This window comes from Anarhichas minor, unplaced genomic scaffold, assembly GCF_050575085.1.
Source record: "Anarhichas minor isolate MPS153535 unplaced genomic scaffold, ASM5057508v1 ptg000007l, whole genome shotgun sequence".
NCBI lineage: Eukaryota > Metazoa > Chordata > Actinopteri > Perciformes > Anarhichadidae > Anarhichas > Anarhichas minor.
The window spans coordinates 9,969,268-9,989,007 of NW_027466453.1; the positions used below are offsets into that span (position 1 = coordinate 9,969,268).

Here is a 19,740-nt window from a genome sequence, read left to right on the forward strand (position 1 = left end):
TATTTTGTCTTTCTCACGTCCCCGATATCATAACGTGCACATTCTTGCATTGCGCTCTCATCGTGTTTACATATTTTTTTTTTTTTGCCAAGAGGCCCGACGATAAGACTGTTTGCAGAAGGCTGAACGCTGCACCGTGTCTCGCTCCAATCAGGCCTTTCAGGGTTTTGCGCTGGAATGTGAGCGACGGAGAAGGAGGGGGTAAGGAGGGAAAGGAGGCATGAAGATAACAAAATAGAGTGAATCCCGATGAGGCGGCCAAAACACAATGAAGCAATGGAAAGTGAAGACTAAACAAACCTCGACTTGTAACCTGCAGAAAGGACGGCAAGTTTCACAATGCTCTCGTAAGCTATAACAGTACAAGAGAGAGTTAACTGACATGCTGCTTTTAGAGGTTCTTGGTCGTACCGGTGGTGGGTGATGAGGTAAAGTGAGTAATCATGTTAAATATACGTTCTGATGTGTTACATTTAGTGGAAATAAAGTTGAGAAACTCTTTCCAGATACAAAAACCAGGCACGGATGTTTTTAATTGAAGGAATCACACACCTGAAAAATACTTCATTACACCGATGCAAAGATCCTGTAAATGATAGAGATGAATGTTACAACTCACGATTCGTTTTATTATAAAAAAAAACCTGCAGATTATTTTCTTGATTAATCATTTTGCCTTCAAAACGATCAAAAGATACCAAAGATATTCTATTTCCTATCATTTAGGACCAAGAAAAGCCAAAAATCCTCACATTAGGTTGCCATTTTTGCTTGAAAAAAATGTATCGATTATCAAAACAGTTGGCCATTCATTTTCTGTTGATTGATTTATCAATTAAACGACTAGCCGTCTCGGCTCTAATTGCTGTAAAGCAGACCATAGATGTGCAACAATGGCCTGGTACAACCACAGATAACAAAGGGCAACTCCAGTGATGCAGTTTGGCACTAATGCTGACTTTTAGTCCCTAGATTGGATTAAAATCCAAAAATGATGGACCCCACATTTTCCTTCGTGCCACTCAATGGCTGGTAAACACCAACATCTTTTAAACTCCACAACCCAACGATGACACGCAGACTGTCTGTTAATGTGTAGCTTGCAAGCCCAAACTGGAGATGACAAAAAAACACTCACAGTATAAATTGTCATATCCCCAAACCACATCATGTGTTTCATAAATGCAGTGATTGCAGAAACTCATGCATTAATATCATATGTATTCATTCACACTCTAACACAATACACATCATCCGATACCATCACTTTATTTCCTTCTGTGATGTCAGCAGCAAGGTTTCTGTAGCTCGGCCAGGAAGTCATAAAGCAACAGAAGAAGAGTTCCCGACGACTGTTCGCTCTCCGTGCGTACCTTTCCGGGAGGTTCCGAGTCTAAACCGTACGTGGCAGTCGGCCAGCTGCCGTCCGTCAGAGCGCTTTGGTCGGGGTTAGTGAGCTGACCTCTATCTGTACTTCCCAAACAAGCCGGGCATCAGTGTGTAAGCAGCCTCTGAAGGGAGGAGGAGAGGAGGGGGGGGGGGGGGGGGGTTGTTTTGACAGTCCGGCAAAATCACGGGATAGAGATTATCAGGAAGCTAATGAGGAGCAGTGGATGCTGGGAAGAGATAGCTCGCTGTGGTGTTCCTGATGCCCGCTGGTCCAACACAACACCGCCTCTGTTTACATGTTCACTGAGATCCTCTGAGGATAACTGTTTGTTTATTTGTGTACCAGCGGTCCAGGATCTGTTTTCAGTATTGAAGTTCTAGTTTTAAAGGCCTACTTTGACATTTTGAGAGTTTATCTGCTTTTTACCAAGAGATGTGTGCATGTCTATACGCTGATACGAAGCCAACACGCGATTAGTTTAGCTTAGCATAAAGACTTGAAGTAAGGGGAAGCGGCTAGCATGGCCCCGTCCACAGCACCTCGTTACATCTTGTTTGTTTAATTTGTACACAAACAGAAATGTAGAAAACATCCAAGTTGTTTTACAGGAAGCTACTTGCTGATATGATGTGTTGACCAGGCACAGTGGCTTTCAGGCTTCTTGTCACCGTGAGCTTTTCAGGCAACAATTTGGGTCTGTATAGGAATATGATAGTAGTAGCCTTCACAATACTATGTTTTTCTCCTCCAAGTTGTGCATTTAAATACTGTCCTGCTTACAATAAAGAACCAACCTGGATTTGGTAGTTTTGCAGGTAGCGGCTCTGTTTATTTTGTGGGTTTGCTTCGAGGCATGGAGGGAACACCTCAACCAAAAATATGCAAATATAATCAGAGCTTGTTTTCTCCCTTACATCTCCTCCAGCTTCTTTCTCTTTTTGTGTCCTCTGTGCGTCACGCTCCTCTTTGACGGGGTACTTTTTCTTTTTTTTTAACCTTCCTCCCAAATTCCAGCTTTCTTGTTTTCAAATTTTCCCCGTGTCTTTCAGCATTTGCTGTCCTGCATAGATCCCCTCTCTGTTTCCTTCTTTGGTCATCTCCTTTCAGGATACTGAACTGCTGTTGTTGCTCAAGTTTTTTTTTGTGAATGTGCGGCCGTAGACCTTTTCATCTTGACTCAGCTGTGCTTTTTAGAAATGCTCCTCCGAGCTCAATGCCATCCTTAAAGCATGAGGTATTCCTACGTACGTTTGTGCCGTAAAAGCTTTGTCTCGGGATGATTCTTGTGTATCTGCTCAGTTTACAGAATGAACACTAACAGGACGGTATATGTTTCTATTAGCGTTCCTCTTCGCTGTAAGCGGTGCCAGTGTGTCTTTCATCTGAATAACCGAGTGAAACCATGTGTGTTTGTGAGACTCTCACGTCTGCAGTCACAGTCCATCGCTGTCCTCCCACTGGGCAGCCAAAGCAGGGAGACAACCGAGAGCCGTGACCGCTCGAGGTCTGACCTTTTTTTTTCTGGTCATGAAACCACAGCGGACAGTTTATTTCTGCAGGGTGAATGTCAGACTCTGAGTCGCTGCCCCCCCCCCCCCCCCTGCATTAAAAGGCCACTAACGCAGAGTGACAGAGGCTAAAAGCACAGAAACAACCCGGCATACGGATCACATCGTTGCATCGAGAAAACAACAAACGCCAGCAGCATCCCTGTCCGCCAGAGATGTCGGCTTCTACAGACACAGTGTGTCACAGGAAGCAGCAGTTGGAAGGGTGCAAAGGCCGCCAGCTCACGTTGGTGCCAGAAGAATCGCGCTTCCTGAGTTTTCCTCGCATCGTGATCGTCTAGATTGGAGAAAATGTAGATTTTACAGGAGAGATGATTTGGTTTGTCGGTCCAGTGATTGATTATGTGTGAATATCTTTCGCCCAGTGGCACCGTTATGTTCAGAACTATAAGAGGTCAGCGTGAGCCCACGGAGAGTCATGAGGGTTGGGAATACTCAAACTCTTAAATTGTGGATTTGTCCAGCTGTGTCAGGAGCTGTGCCCATGCTCGAGTAAGTCTGTTAAAAGCAGTGTATATATATATATATATATATTAGCAATTATCAAATATTTCCACATCAATAATCCCCAAACACCCAGAAACAGATTCTCAGGAGACCACGATCTGTCGGTGGGACCCTCATTAGGATGAAATGAAACCACTCCGCTGTTCTGAAGGCTCCCTAAATGGCTCCTGCACACCCCTGGACTCTACTTTGAGAATCGCTGGACTGTACGATCCTGTGCGAACAGAGCGGTGGAAGACTTCCTCGGCGCGGTGTGAGCGGTGGTGCATGGCAGGAATGTAAAAACCAGATGGCCTCAAATGGAAACTCCAGGGCTGTCGGAGGCAGGCAGGCCATCTCGCTTGCTCTAAGAAAACACTCCAATCTGCAGTCCTGCCCTCTCTCTCTTTTTTCTTCTTCTTCTTCTTCTTCTTCTTCTTCTTCTTCTTCTTCTTCTTCTTCTTCTTCTTCTTCTTCTTCTTCTTCTTCTTCTCCTTCTCCTCCTCCTCCTCCTCCTCCTCCTCCTCCTCTCTGGCTCAGTTAGCCTCCCAACCTGGCTCAGCATCGCCTCCGCCACGCCCCAAATGTTGGACCGCTGCCCGGTTTGGCTGAGACGCGCGCTTCGGGTCCGGCTTCCATCGTTAGCCAAGGAGGACAGCGACGTCATCCTCCAGTCCCAAACTTATAATTTTCATCTGTTAATGACACAGAGGCAGAGATGAGCTAAATATATCTGGGCTCGGAGAGGACAGAGGGGGGCTCCAAGTACGGCTGTCCCTCGCCCAGACGTAGACGTAGACGGGGGGGGGGGGGGGGATCGGGGGGCCTGCTGGAGCCCTGTGGTTTTCTGCTGCCGAGGCCTGCTCCTGAAAAACAACCAGGAAAGAAAGAGAAGAGGCAAAAAAAAAATGGAAGGGGGGGGGGGGGGCTCTTATTGCAGCAGAGCTCAGACGTGACGCTCTGATTGCTCCCAGCGGTTGTGGTCGTACAGACGAGAGGAGGAAAGGGGGGGGGGTACAGTGGAAGAGGAGCAGGGTTAGCTCTTTGCCAGATGTCGTCATTGGCTTCATGGTATATATATATACACACACACATCTGGAGACAGATGTATCTGCTCAAGAGAAAGTACAGCTGCGACAAAAACCCAGCCGCTGCTCCACTGTGACCCTCAGAAGCAGCAGGATGTAGCAGGAAGCTGTCGTCTGTCTCTGTGTCCATGTTTTCGGCCGAATGTGAGAACGCACTGTGAAAAGACATCGCACCGCTTAACTGGAACAGATTTGTCGGTTCTTCATGCTGCTGTGCTTCTTCAGCACGAAAGGAAAACAAACACCGTCTGCAGTTCATTCATTTTAGTTTCCAAATTCATAATTCAGTTCCCTGAATAGCTCCCGATTTAAAGATTGAAGTTGTAAAAAAAATCCAACATGTATCGAATGATCCTGAAGGCACCAGCGTAAGAGAAGTCCTGAACCATCACACTCTGAGAAATCTGCTGTGAAAGCCAATTACGAACCTATAATGAGCGTAAATGTCTCCCTGCAGGGTTTCTTCTCATGCTGGAACAGAGGCACCTTGTTGGTCCTCTTGGCAACTGTCCGCATTGGAGCTGATGGGTGACTGTGATTAGGTTGAAGACAGCGGCGTCAAAGGGAAGCCTGACAATGTGCTGCAATTGTAGTCGTTGTTTGTTGTTGTTTTTATGTCATTTTTTAACACGTTGTTTCCCACAATCGAAGTTGTCTTTGGGGCAGATATCTTTAAAAACACATACATCAATCCAAAACTATCAATAGTTGCAACGGTGGGAAATATAACACTTGAGTTGAGTAAAAGATGTAGGCCTACATGCAGCTTTCTCTTCGTTTGAGTTGTTTAGTTGTCGATGTGTCCTGAGCGTAGAGAAAGCTCTCCGCTGGAGGAGACACTCCCTGCTAATTAGGTTGAAGTGGAAGCACCATCTCTCCACTCACTGTGCAGGGGAACATAATGGGTGTGTTATTCAGCTGTGGTTCTCTGCATCAGTATCACTGCTGCCGCTCTTTTGCGCAATTCTCGCGACTGTGAAACGTTGCTGCGCTTTATGAAACGGGGTCAAAGGCTCCTATATGCGACAGATCCTCCCCCCCCCCCACATACACATTCCCACACACACTCACACACTAATACTAGTCTAATAGCATTTAATAATTCATCAACATCCCAGGATTGCACAGAATGTGACCGACACGCATGGTAGCAAATAACTGTCACTTAGCCTCCAGTCACGCAGTCTCGCCTCTCACCCCCAGTGTTCACTTTCTAACATCTGTTACCCCCCCATATCCCGGGCTCCCTTGTGGCAGATGTTGCATGATGGACACATCAGGTTTTTGTGTTATAAATCTCATAAAGAGTTGTTTTTTTTTGTCTTCTGGATGGATTTGCTTTCATCAACTTACATGTTCTGGTCATATCAGTCACATTAGGGCTGGTTATTTTCTGTGTATATTCTCTCTTTTATATCACTGTAACCTGAATATTTTTAGTTTTCTGGGCTGTTGGTCAGAGAAAACAAGACATTTGAAGACGTCAGCTTGGATTTAAACCATTATTTGAAATAGGCCACTGTAACATCGTTAATTTGTTTTTGTTTTCTCAGTCTGAAACCAGTCTGAGTGAAGCAAGTCCTCACATTTTAACAAGCTAATGTTTATCATATTTGCTTAGTAAATTACTTTAACCATCAATTTATATAATTGAACAATTTAGAGCTGAAACAATTAGCAAATTGATTAGTCGATCAACAGAAAATAAATTTTGATAATCTATTCTTTATTAGGCAAAAATGCCATAATTCACTGGTTTCCGGTCCTCAAATTTGCATTATATATTTGGATGTGTGAGGGGGTGACGTAAAGGTGAATTAAGACAGGACTCACATGGTGTCATAGCATCACCAAGCACATGTAGAGAATGCATGCGTAATGCGTTAGCTTCTCCAGGAGAAGCACGCGGTCAGGTGGGCTACTTTAACTGCTTTAATCCTGCGGACTGCAGTAGTAAACTGTGCATTGTTGTTGTTGTTGTTGTTGTGTCAGTCCTGGTCTCTCAGGGAGGGAGGGAGGGAGGGTGAGGCGGACCACCCAACTCCCCCTCAGCTGTGGGTTGATGGGATATCTGACCCTCGCACATTTCGTCTCAGAGTCCACCTGCTCTCGTCTCTGGACTTCCAGAGACTGTTTCCACCTCAAAGCCCCCAGCAGGTGTGACCTCTATGATCTCCAGGCGCTGCCCCCCCCCCTCACCCACGACTCAGATGTTATTAATTAGTAACTGACACAAGGGCACAGATAACTGCTCATAGGTCGACTCACCCCGCACAGTGCACACGCATCCCTATGCCAGCCTCTGCAGCATAAAGTATGGTTGAATGTGGCTGCATGTTGAGTCCCCGCCCTTTGCTCTGTCCCATGTGTCCCGCTGTCTCACCCATCTGCTGCCAGACTCTGTGTTGCAGCTGCCCTCTAGTGGCTGCTCCTCTGAGTGCAGCCAAATAGGCCAATAGATTCTGTGGCACTGAGATTTACTGGAGATTATCGTTCAAATTAACTTGCTTAAAACAGCTGTGTCCCTTTTTTTTTTTTTTTTTTTTGGCCCCATAGAATCCAGATTACTGGTGTGTCTAGACGGTGGGATGGACTCCAACACCAAACATCAGTGGGTCAATATCAAATGCCTTGTCCGTTTCTCAGGCGTTTCCTTCTTTGATCAGATATTTTCTGATTTTAAACCAGGAAACCTGTCTGACTTTAGACTGTATTTATTCAAACAACGCACTTCTTTTTTTTTTTTTTCTTTAACTCAAACGATACCCAGCCCTGCTTTGAACCTTAAGGGCTTGTCTCCCCTCATAATGGACGGGTCCAGTATGTCTATGAGCCATCAGCAGTCCAACCAAAGTGTCTTCCCCTTCTCTAATTGTTTAATTTGAATATATATACACAGGCATGACAGGCTAAAAACTGTCCAGTACGCTTTTTGGAGAAAGGGTGAAGAAATGAACCTAATGTTGTGTAGACAGTATGTTTACCTACTCGCATCGTTTGCCCCTCAGATTTACGTTGTGAACCCTTTGGGACGTTGGAAACCATCGCTGTGCATCATGCACATTTTTGTGGTTCCTTTTCTGTCATGTATAGCAACAGTGTGATGACACAGATAACTCAACACATGAAACCTCCCGCGGCCACATGTTGAGTCTCTCACCAGTAGGGGGACAGGACTCACACACTCTGAGCTTTTCTTAACTCGTCTTTTAAAGCTTCAGATTCTGGAAATAAGTCCTTTTGTCTCTTTTTCTTGGCGCTGTTGTGTCCCTTTTTTTCGGGAGTTTCATTGTGTGCATCAACCGCAGCCTGTCCTTCACTGACCGTGCGTTTCTTTCTGAGCTGTGGCAGCCTGTGTTTAGAGAAAACACCCCCGTCCTTGTGTCTGCAGCCTGGTTTGTTTGTGACACGCCAACTAAAGGCTCACTCAGCGGCCTTCTTCTCTTTCCTGTGTACGTCCTGTCATGCCACAGTTTATTCCTCCTCCTCACACCTCTGCGTCTTAATGTGTCGGCGCAGAAATGTTGTTTTGTCTCGCGAGGCAGTCTCAGTGGGGAAAAAGAAAAAGAGGGAGGCCCTCTGTGTGTTAATCTGTTGGCCCGCGGTCATGTTATGAGTGTGATGGGGATTAAAACACATCACCAAAACCAATCTGTCCGTTACACCGACAACCACGCTCCGCTGTAACCTGCACTGCCTCCCTCTTCTCTCCCTCCTCTCTCCCTCCTTCCTCACCCCTTTCCCCTTTCCCACTGATGTGTTTGTTATCAGAGAGCAGAGGGGGGAGGCGACGAAGCATCGCTCCTCGGGAGATTAGCGGCACGTGTCGGCCTTTTGATTTCCTGCCTTCCAGAGCTTGGAGCTGTCAGGTTATGATAAATAAAAAATAAAAAACTAATATGAAGTATGCGTCATCTCCAGGGTGCCGTGTGTGTGTGTGTGTGTGTTGTCTCAGCATTCAGACAGTCGGATAAGGGAGGTGTGGTGCACTGATGTACATCGGGCCCACATGCAGGCGATGGATGCGTGGCCTGCTCGGGCAGTAGACAGTGTGGGACAACTGGTGCTATTGTCACAACTCTTCATGTGTGACTGTGTTTCATCCATGTAAACTGTAACTCGACGCCGTTTTGTTCATTTCTCTTTTGTCGACCCACGTCTTCACGCTCGTCCTCCTCTTTTTGTAAACGACCTCCACGGTTCAATGGCGACGAGCAGGAGAGCGAGAGCTGAACAGAGAGAGATCTTTTGTTTCCAAGTCAGGCACCGCTCCCTCCTTGCCAAAACTCACTGTTATTGTAAAAAAAATGTGACATGAAATCCCCACTCAATGCTGCCACTGACTTTCCACTAGAGATACGCTGGCGATCCAACTGCTGCTGTACGCACCGGCAGACATCGTACTCGGGTGTGGTTTAATCTCGCGTGTCTCCCTCCTGGATGGGAATCGAACCTCCTTCTGTGCATGCCGGTGATCCACTCTCTCCACGGGGCGGAGCGTCGAACCCAGAGAGAGAAGAGTAACCCCCCCCCCACAGCCACAGACCTCTGACTTTATGAGGAATCCTAATTACATAGTCTGGTTTATTTATACTCAGCTGTGACTCAGTAGGACGTGTGTGTGTGTGTGTGTGTGTGTGTGTGTGTGTGTGTGTGTGTGTGTGTGTGTGTGTGTGTGTGTGTGTTAGTATATTTCAACCAGGGATGAAGTGGAGTGTCGTTCCAGCGAAGTTTAGTCTGGGATCATTGGAAAAAAAAAAAGATCCTTTAAAGTGACTTTATGTAACTTTTAAAAAGAAAAATAACACGACAATGCTCACAAACGAAAAGAGGAATTCAGAAGCATTGAAAGGCAACGTTGCTCAGCTCAACACACTCGGGTGTTCTGCAGCTGCTGCCACAGGCGGTCGCTTTTATTGGCGAGTATTAGCTGATGTTAGCAAAAGTTAAAGCGAGGTTGCTGAGACCTTACTGAGTCAGCTTTCTGTCAAAGGAACATTTCAAAGGATCAACGCAAAAGTAAAACGAGTAATAAACTCACCGTACTTCAACGCTTGTGTTTAATGTCGTTATGGTTGTTTGGAGTTGGTCTTGGATGGAAAGTCTGTGTTGAACCTGAGGGCATTGAGTTTTAATGACATGGGGGCGTTTACCAGGCAAAAGGAGGTCTTTAATGAAATACACTATTGAGTTGCATTATGGGAAGTGTAGGAATTCAGGGTTTTGGAGTTGGGCGACATACACACACACACTTTTGTGTTGTATAAAGTAGTTATTTTAAACTGACATGAGGAAAAAACAACTTTCATCTTTTGTATTTTTATTGTGAATTATATTGAATATTGATTTTAACTGCATATCATTGGCAGAGCACAAAACACTCATTACTATAAAAGCTACTCACCAAACAAGTCAAATGAGTCTGTTTTCCATGATGCGTATATATAAAAAGAGAAGGAAATAAAGCAAGAAAGCCGTTAAAAACAATACAACTCATGGGATTAGATCCTAAAATCATCTCATGAGTGAACGCTCTTTATACAATAGTGAATATTTGCATCGTGACGCACGATGTTCTTGTTTACGTTTCTTTTTATTTAACTTCTCGTCGACCTTTTCAAACTCTTCCAGCCTGCAGTGTGTGTTCCCGTATATCCAGAGGGTACAGCCTCCGGGCCAACGGTCGAGTCCATACTTGTCCCGCTGCGCGGCAGGTGAAACCTGTCTAACCTCGTCGGTTAGCGGATGCGCGGTGTGTTGACAGCGATGAGCGTTGGAGGGGAAAGTCGGTCGTCTGAAACAGCATGGTCACCTGTCTGCCGCTCTTCCGCGGATACTGGATACCTGGCTGTTTGGTGAGAGCTCTGCCGGGCGAGGCGAGGTCACTTCTCTGACTGATTTAGTGGTGTGGTGTTTAGGTGTCACTGTGCCGTATGGCTGGATCCTGTGAATATAGGAGAGAGAGAGACTGTGAGAGGGATTTTGAAGAAGAGGTCATCTTGACATCCAGTAGCAGCCGTTTTATTTCGAGAGCGCTCTTTACTCTCATCTTCAGCTCTTTTTTTTTTTTTTCATTTTCTCCTCTCATTATCATCTCTCCTCCTCTATTTTCCCCTCTTACTCAAAAACAAAGAAAGGGAGTGAGACAGTGAACACAGCAGCGAGGCAAATGTTTTCTTTTCTCTTTGTGCTGTAAATTCGCCTCTTTCTTTCTCTCTCTTTCTTTTTTTTTTTTTTTTGTGGGTCTCCCCTCTGGGTGGAGGGGAGGCAACAGAGGCAGGGCCGGCTTTTGTGGAGTTTAGCGCCTGGATCACAGCTTTGTCACTTGTGTCTCTCTCTCTCTCTCTCACACACACACACACACACACACATGCAGCACACGTGCGGCTTCGTCGACAGCAATCTAGTGGATTTAGCCGACAGGAGATACCTCCAGCTGGACCCCCCCTTCGCCTCCAACGTCTGGCCCCAGCGATGCCCAGTGTTCTCGGATCAAACTGCAGAGTTCCAGTTTACTGTACATTACAGTTGCTCGTTTGCTGATGACCGTCGGACCGGCTCGTGCTGAGGGAGGGTTTGTTTGGATACCGGTTTGAGGAACAAAAAAACAAGGAAGAAAGCAAAACAGAAAAGGAGTGACAAGACAGAGGGATGAAATAACCGATGCTCGCTGAGATAAAGAAAGTTTTGGAGATGACAGTTAGATGAAGGGATTTGTTTGGCACTAGAGAGAAAGAGGGAAGAGAGAGAGGGGGGGGGGGGGGCAGTGAGAGGGAGGAGAGACAGAGGGTCCAGCCCTCTGGGACAGCGGTGTATGTTTTGGGGGTGGACAGAGTGGCTTTGTATGCAGAACACCACCGGACACCGACGGGAGGGACGCTGTCAGTTGTTCTCTGTGTGTGTCTGTAGCGAAACCAGACCTACCTCTGATGCCTGCGCCGCACACACACTCCTCCATCTGCTGCCCGGGAGCCTGCCTTCTGCTTCCTCTGGACTCAACCTCTCCGAGAGTGTTTGAATGTGTGTGTGTGTGTGTGTGTGTGAGATATTTGGAGAGCTCATTCCCGGAGGTCAGGAGGCTGTGATGTTGAACTATTGGGATTAAACTTTCTGACGGCGATGGAGTGGAGCCAGGAGACGGGAAGTTCACACTCGTGATTGACTGAAGAGTCCCAGAGGAGGATTTTTCGAAAGCTCCACTAAAACCACCCGTATCTTCCGTATTTCTGCGTCTGGACTTGGTCCACAAGCTTGTGTAGTCTGTGTGTCTGTGCGTGTGTGTGGAGCAGCCCATGTGGGCGTTGAGGGATGCAGATCTGAGAGAACTCCACGCCCCGATGCCCGCTGCCATGCTCCCGTGCCCTTCGCAGGCCGGGCCTGACTGGAGCTTCCAGAACCCGGTGGGGGTGGACTGCAGCTCCCCCGAGCCTCGCTGCATCTGGCTGGCGGTGCTCCGCAGTGCCACGGGTTCAGTTTCGCCACCCACGCCGCCCACCGTGCCCACTAGGCGCAGCCAGAGCTGCCACCATCCCAGGGTAAGGACGGGTCCTCCTCTAGCGGCCGGACGTGGAGTCATTGATTCAAAGCGTCAGTCTGTCGCTGCAGTTCAATGATCGGTGGATTTCAAATGAAATGTTTTAGTAGGAAGCTTTAAAATGAGTCTGATATGGATGGTTTTTATGCATTGCTAGAACACGTATTGATTGTTATCAGTTTAAAAAAAGCTGCCGATTCTCACATTGGAGAAGCTGCTGGATGATTATTCTACTTAAAACAACCAGTAAGCCGCCCCTCCTGCGTTCTGCGTACTAGGATTATCGTGCAAAACATTTTATTTTTCTGTGGCTCTCCAGAAATAAAACCCTCGGTGATATCGGCAGAAAACTCTCCAGAAACCGCCGTGTGGGATGTTGTCAGTCGCGCATGTAAACAGAGCATCTGTGTAACTGTTCCCATTGTTTGAAGTCTGGTAACCACTCAGCTGCTGACAGGTTATTTAACCTTTCAGTGTGCAGAAAGCTGCGTTGCCTTCGGGCTGTTTCTGTTTGCCGCTCGCTGTGTCTTCGGCTTCACGGGCAAACAATGTGTCGGCACCTTTGTGTTGACAGATTGAGATGCACAGTTAGATTATTACTGTGTGTACTTTAAGGACATTGTACCTTCAAACATGTCCACCAACTGTTGTTTATTCTGGCGGTAGTGGGTATATGTGACATTCTGTTTGTTCTGGTTCTCCTGATTATTTAAATATCACTACAAGGCAGGCAGCTACCAGTACAAAAATAATTTGGGTGTATTTTTTACAGTACAATTATTAAATTATTCATCATTTCATTTCCTAATGTAGCTTGCTAACACACAAACAATTATGCATTGTTGATATAACGATCTATATTTCTCTGCCCCACTTCTTTCTGTTTTTCCACAGCTGACGTGTGATTCTGCTCGTGTGGCATATCGACCCTCCCGCTCCTTGGAGGGGTTTCTAATTAGCGGCTAAAGGGGGGGGCTGCTAAGTGCCACTTTTTGCGAGGGGTTGTGGAAGCTGTGCGATTGCGCCTCTCCCACAATGCCCGAAGAACTCAGGGCATCTCTTCCCCACGTGATCTCATTTCAGTGAGGGCATTTATGTGGAATATCACCTCCTCTTTTTAACCGTTTCTCCTGGTTGTTAGCATCCCTCCCCCCCCCCCCCCCCCCCGATGACACAGTGCCACAATCAGGAATGTGAGTGTGTGGGGGGGGGGGGCTGTATTAACACAGCTGGGACAAACACACGATGTACGCAGTTCTGTTTAAAGAGAGAGAGAGATGTTTGCTATAGAGAGAGAGGTGCTCACATCATGCAGTTTGTCTGGTCATAAGGCTGCGATTTTTTTCTTTGTTTGTAGTAATTTCGTTAAGATTTTCTTGGTAGTCGATCGGCTTCCATCTTTGTACCGCGAGTAGTTTTTTGTTGTCAGGTTTGCATTTATTTACCTATAGCTACCCTCACAGCGTGCAAAGATGAAGAATAATATAGAAACACCTACATGAAAGAAAAACAATGAAGTTATTTCATGTCAATGAGGTTATAAAGTGTAAAAAAAAAAGCAGTTCCATGAATTGCATCTATATCATAATTGAATAAGCTTTTTTTTGTGGCTCTCTCCCGTCCTTCAGACAGTGAAGCAGTATTTAAGTATTTAAACTCGCATCTCACACTGACTCTGCCCACTGAGCTACCGCGTCATCCTGTAAAATGTATTCTGAAACTGCTGCTTCTTCTCCTCCTGAGCTCACAGGCACCAGTGGCAGTGAGGCAGATGTCACTCAGACAAAAGAGAAGGACGATATGTTTTGCTGTTCAAGTAGAACACCCTGTTTAACCGACATTGCATCATCACCTGTTGGCCCAGTTGAGCCGACAATGGTGTTGAACTGGTTTCTGAGCATACATATTTTATTCATATTGAAACAGGACACACACATACGTACAAAGCCTCACATGCGTGGCTCCTAAAGCCTCTTGTTATGCAAATTACTGAGCGATGTGGAGCATTTGAACTTGTGCTGCATGTGTTTATTTTGAGTCCTCGGGTCTAACTGCATGTTGGGTACTTTGGTTGGAGTGTTAAGAGCACAGCGGGACATTCATACGCTCCTTCTCGAGGCATATAGGATGCACATAGACCTGCAGAGTGGGTGCAGCGTGCCCTCCTGTGTGGCCGGTGAGTTCATGAATCATCATCATCCAGAGTCCCTCTCCCGTTCCCTCTTGGCAGCCCGGCTCAGGGGGTCGTGGGTGCAGACAGCTACAGCTATCAGGATTAAAGGCCCGTCAGCATTTGTAACGTCCGTAAAGCTCCACTTTTCAAACAGGTTGCAGCTCTCAGCTGTTTAAAAGGGCATTGTTGTTCTGGCCCTGATGGGGTTTTAGCAGGAGCCCGGCTCCCCGATGGCCGCTGCATTCCTGCGTACTGCTTTGGAGTGAGTGGATGGAGTGAGGAGAGGAGAGTGTGTGTGTGTGTGTGTGCGCGCGCTAACCAATGTTACTGATTATTAGGACTGCAGCATGACACTATCGTCATGTCCTAGAAAAGCCTCTTACAAACAGAAAACCACATTTTACTGGATTTTCTGAAAGATTATCACCCACGCTCTTTATTTTTTTACATTTTTTTATGTTTTAACAAAGCTGATGGAACTCTAGATTTTTGGCACGAGGTGTTATAGATTTACATTTCTAACTAAACAGACGTGTTATAATCCTACCAGCAGGACATCCTCTGCTCTCCACTTATATTTAGTCCTTTCAGTCATGCATCTTAATGATCTGCTCTCTAATTGAAATTAGGAGGGGATGTAGCCACAGGGAAGTGTGTGTGTGTGTGTGTGTGTGTGTGTGTGTGTGTGTGTGTGTGTGTGTGTGTGTGTGTGTGTGTGTGTGTGTGTGTGTGTGTGTGTGTGTGTGTGTGTGTGTGTGTGTGTGTGTGTGTGTGTGTGTGTCACAACTTTACCCACTAAACACACACTCAAAGCAGGAAGCCGTCGCGTGGCATTACCAGCTGCTCTGCATATTCAAATCCAATTGTTTCTCAGGGCAGCTTTTTTCCTGTGTGTTTTAATGACATCATTCAGGTGGTAATGGGATCCCTCGCGGCTCTGTATTATCTAAAGGGCATTCAGAGTTTATTTTGTTATTGTAATGAGCTTCAAGAGGCGAGGACGTGTCAGGCAAAAGTGGTGCAAAAGGATAAATTTCCCGTAGGAGAGGAGGAAATACCAAATGTTCATAACAAGAGTGAGGTTTCCCTTTTCTGTGCCCTGAGCCTGCATAGGAAGTCAAGTTTAGACTTAAAAACCACAGAACATTTTTTCCAAGTGCCTTGTTGGTTAAGCAGAGTGTCTGGAGGGGCCGGAGCACGTCAGCAAGTTTGGGCTCTATTTTTTTGCTTTTGCTTTTGGGTGAAATCGGTGGAAGAGAAACTGGTCATGTGAAGGGGATTTTTGTTTTTCTGGCTTTAGGGGGAAACAGTGGACTGACGACTCGGCAGAATAGCCGAGCAGAGACGCACGTCCCACACAGTCCAGAGCAGCCGAGTGGGGAGACTGTGCTGGCTCAGAGACCCAGTCGGACCCCGTGTGTTTTGGGTAATCACAGGGTTTGGTATTCACAGCGCCGGGAGGGGCCATGCGGTCGAACCCGGCGTGCCGGAGCCTGTCCCTCGCTGGGGCCCGATACTCCTCCTCTCCGTCCTCCTCGTCCTCTCGGTGCTCCCTCCCCTCCTGTGTGCCGGTTACAGTGTGTGCTTCGACTTGTCAAAGCCAAACCGCTCCCTCTGAGGAATTCTCTTCCTCCTTTTCACCCTCTTGCTCTTTCATTTCCTCTTTTTTCTTTTTCACTCTTTGTCTTTTCTTTTTCTTTGTCATTTATATTCAACACCCCAAACATTCCTCCTTCCTCAAGCACTTCTTTTATGCTGTTTTCATGCCACATAATAGGCCTGGATTCCCGCCTCTTTGATAAAAATAGCAGGGGTTACTTTACATTGTTTAGACTGCCAGACTAAGGATCAGGCTTTGTGTGTCAACTTATATATATATATATCTGCAAAGTTAAAACATATTTCAACAAGAAATCTAAATGTCCAAACATATTTTTGGTCTCTTTTTCCCCTGGATGGAATGTTTAAAGTAGAGGGGGAGGAAAATGAACAGTAAGCACACGTGCTGAGAGAGGAAGAGGAGGTGGAAGGGAGGTGAGGTGAGTGGAGGAACATGGAAGGAAGGATGAAGAGGAGTGAACGAGTGGAAGTGGCCTCCATGATGGAGAGTATAAGATCTGTGAGCGGTTTTATTTATAGGAGCATCTGGTTATCCCGCAACGCTGGCAAACTTCCTGCCTCTAGCCTGCCACTTCCTGTTGTTGTGTGGCCGTATTACCAGGCCTGGCGGGTCAAGTTTGTGTGTCTGAGTTTGTTATATAACAGTGTGTGGAGGGGCGACAGGAAGTGGGGAAACGTGGGGTGCTCATTTCGTGTGTGTGTGTGTGGGGGGGGGGGGGGGTTGCTGCTTGTCGTCTAGACAGGTTAATAAACTAGAATTAAAACACATTCACTCACTTTAAACTGAATTTAGAGAAATAGAAAAACATTGAGGAGTTTGGTGTTTTGGTCAGCTGACTTTTTAAACGATGGTATGAGTGAAAAGATTTTTGATGCATGAATCAGCCAAACCACAGCTATCTTGTGCACCTAGTTTGCTTTGTTTAATCGTAACCCCTCGAGCGATCTGTTTTACTTTGGCGGAATAAAGCTGGCAGGAAAAACAATGCACACCAAACCGCACCTAGAGCGCCGTAAATGTCCACGTCCTCGTGGGCTGAGGCTGTTTAGTAGCTTGAATTAATTCAGAGTTATCTTCTGATCATGGCGACCTTTTCCATATTCATTAGTCATATTCTTTATCATCGCAGTATTTATAGGATGGGGGGAAATCTTCAACAAATCGTGTTCGCTGAAGCGTTAGTGCGGCGCAGGGATTCATTGCTGATGATTATAGTGTTAAACTGTCCCCTGACTTTAAGATCTGCTCCTTTAGGTCACAGAGACAGAAGAACAGTTTGATAGTGACTAGACCTCCTCCTCACTCTCCTGCCTGTTTGGTCAGGTGATGGTGTTTGACTGACAGGTGTGGGTCATCGGGGCAGCGGGAGGGTGATAGTTCTCACGTGTGTCTGTCAGCTGAGCGAGCTGCGCTTATTTACTCGGCTTCAGGAATGAGATATTTAGAGAGCGGAGTTCAGATTCTCCCAGGACCTTCTCTCTCTGTCATAAAAAACAATGTCAGAACTGGGTTTGCCTCCTTGGTTTCCCGTCTAGACGTGGCCCTCCTTGATAGTGGACCCACATGTGCTTATGGACCATATTGTTCTGAGACTGACCTGACCCTGAGCTTCATTCAGGACTCCAACACTAACCCATTTTACAACCTTCCATCTAAACGTATCAAAAACATATACATATCCTGAATCTCTCTCTGTGTCTGTGTCCACAGGGCAAAGGGCGGAGGGATGGTCTCTCCTCAGCCGGTGACAACCCTCGGCCGCCGATGGCGACCCGGCCGGGAAGGGAGGGGCTCGGCGTGGGCTGGAAGGGTCCCCGGACGCTGGTCCTGCAGAAGAACTCCCTGGGTTTTGGTTTCACGCTACGCCACTTCATCGTTTACCCTCCAGAGTCGGCCCTGCACACCAACCTCAAGGTGAGACCTGCAGGTCCTTGAGAGATTTGAGTTTCAAGCTGTTGAATTATGTTAAATATATACAGCCTTAAGGACGGGCCTCGTGTTTTTCTTCCTTTTAATTTAGTGTCAAGTGTCGTGAAGTTCTTTTTTTTTCCAACTTCCATGTTTACTTTTACAGCACACATTTCTTCCTCGCTGGCATTTAAAAAGGGTTTCCAAAAAGCCTTACGTTTAACTCGCTGAACCCAGGACAGAGCCAATTTGAGCTCGGAGATAAAGCCAATCATACCGGAGCTGAGGGTCAGTGAGTTTGAGCTGATTAAAAATTAACTCGCAGACAAAAGGAGAAAGCAAGCCGATTGGAGACAACATGCTGAGCAAACCAATCCTGTTGAAGGTTGTTAAAAGAGGCACAAACAAGATGTGGACACTGAATAAAGACATGACTCTTTATTGGTGAAAACAACATTTCGAGCACCTCCATACCCAAACAGACTGAAAAGTCTTCATTCTTTTTCAGTATCGCTTTACAGGCCTTGGTTGTTTTTTAGTCTCTGGTGAATTCCGGATTGTTCTGGTGTTTTGGAACCGTCCTCTATGTGAGTGAGCGGTTATTTAGCTCTTTTGAGGTGCGGGGGCAAACGGCTCCAGATGTGAAATTGAGGGATATGGAGGCTGGGGTGGGGTGAGCCAGCTGAAACAAGGCCTCTATTATTATTATTGTACCACCCCACCATCCAGCAGCTGCAGATGGGAACACAGATTGAATGAGGCCTGTTGTGTTAGCCTGGTACCACTCTCTGGCAGTCAGGCCGTACCAGGCCGGCCCCGGACAATAGGCCCACTGCTGGCCTTTGGCCTCGGTTCTGTCCTCGTCTCCTCTGCCCCGAGGGTCACATGGTGTTTTGGGGACAATCGGACTCACAGAGCCGCCCGTTCTTATCCGAAGAGCCGTCGTGGAAGTCTCCCAAATTACCCTCATAGTGACCAATTAGAGGCCCACCGGGTGCGTGACCCAATTGGGCATTTATTTCATGGTGTCTGTCGGTCCTGAAAGTCTTCAAGAGACTTAAATTATATTATCTAGAACAAATATCCTTCTACTGTGTGGTCGCAGCACAAGTCATTCTTTGATAATAGCTTGAATGTGCATCTTCTTCTGGCATAACCCTCCCATCTAACATGTTCTAATAATCAAGAATATAATAAATAATAATAATCTATGCACCTGCATGTTGCATGAGCCTGTAACTTTGTGCCAGGTGGAATTTTAAACTTGACAGTATATAGAAAAATACAGCATCTGTTTACAACTACCCAACTACACTGAACTGGGAATGCATTGGGCTAGAGCAGGCGCTTGCACATGTATTTGAATAACGCAATCTAACTGCACTGTGCATCTGCAAAACACTGCTGATAAATGAAAAAAAAAAAGAAAGAAAGATATTTGTCTGATTGTGAGAGGTGTAATTTCTACATCGAAAATCAAAATTTACTTTTTTTGACATTAACTTAAGACCGAAATGTCACTTTGACGAAAGCCCTCTTCCTTCAAATGACATTTCATATTTGGTTTTTGGAGACTTTAAATTGAGATTCTCAGTCCAGACAATGAACTATTTTCAATATTTGTTTTTCAATGAGCAAAAATCCCGTTATACAAAGCTTAAAATATCTCTCAATTGACCAGATGAAACTGTAAATTATTTTGGCCGAGTTTAATGTCAGGACGGGTCGTTCTACAAACAGTCCCTTCCAGCTGCTTCACACTATAAAGGTCTGGACCCGTAGGGACAGTATTTGACCCAGATGCCCAGACTCTCTCACTGGCTCCTCCTCTGTCCCGGATGTGTTCAGACTAAGGGCTGCTCAGTTGTCGAGTGTCCCCAGCTCGGAGCTCCATTCTGGGGTCGGCAGCTCTTCTTTCTCTGCCTCTAAACCCCCCGCCATTGTCTGCAGAGCCAGGAATGAGCCCACTCAG

At 46.3% G+C, this 19,740-nt stretch overlaps 1 protein-coding gene across 6 annotated transcripts in view; it reads left to right on the plus strand.

The window, feature by feature from the left end:
• arhgap23a (Rho GTPase activating protein 23a) overlaps nucleotides 1–19,740 on the plus strand; it is a 61,844-nt gene that overhangs the window by 18,013 nt on the left and 24,091 nt on the right. For all 6 annotated transcript variants that reach the window (XM_076085721.1, XM_076085719.1, XM_076085722.1 and 3 more), the window contains one exon: nucleotides 17,571–17,774. In XM_076085721.1, coding sequence (XP_075941836.1) covers nucleotides 17,571–17,774 — 204 coding nt within the window. The remainder of the gene's footprint in view (nucleotides 1–17,570; nucleotides 17,775–19,740) is intronic.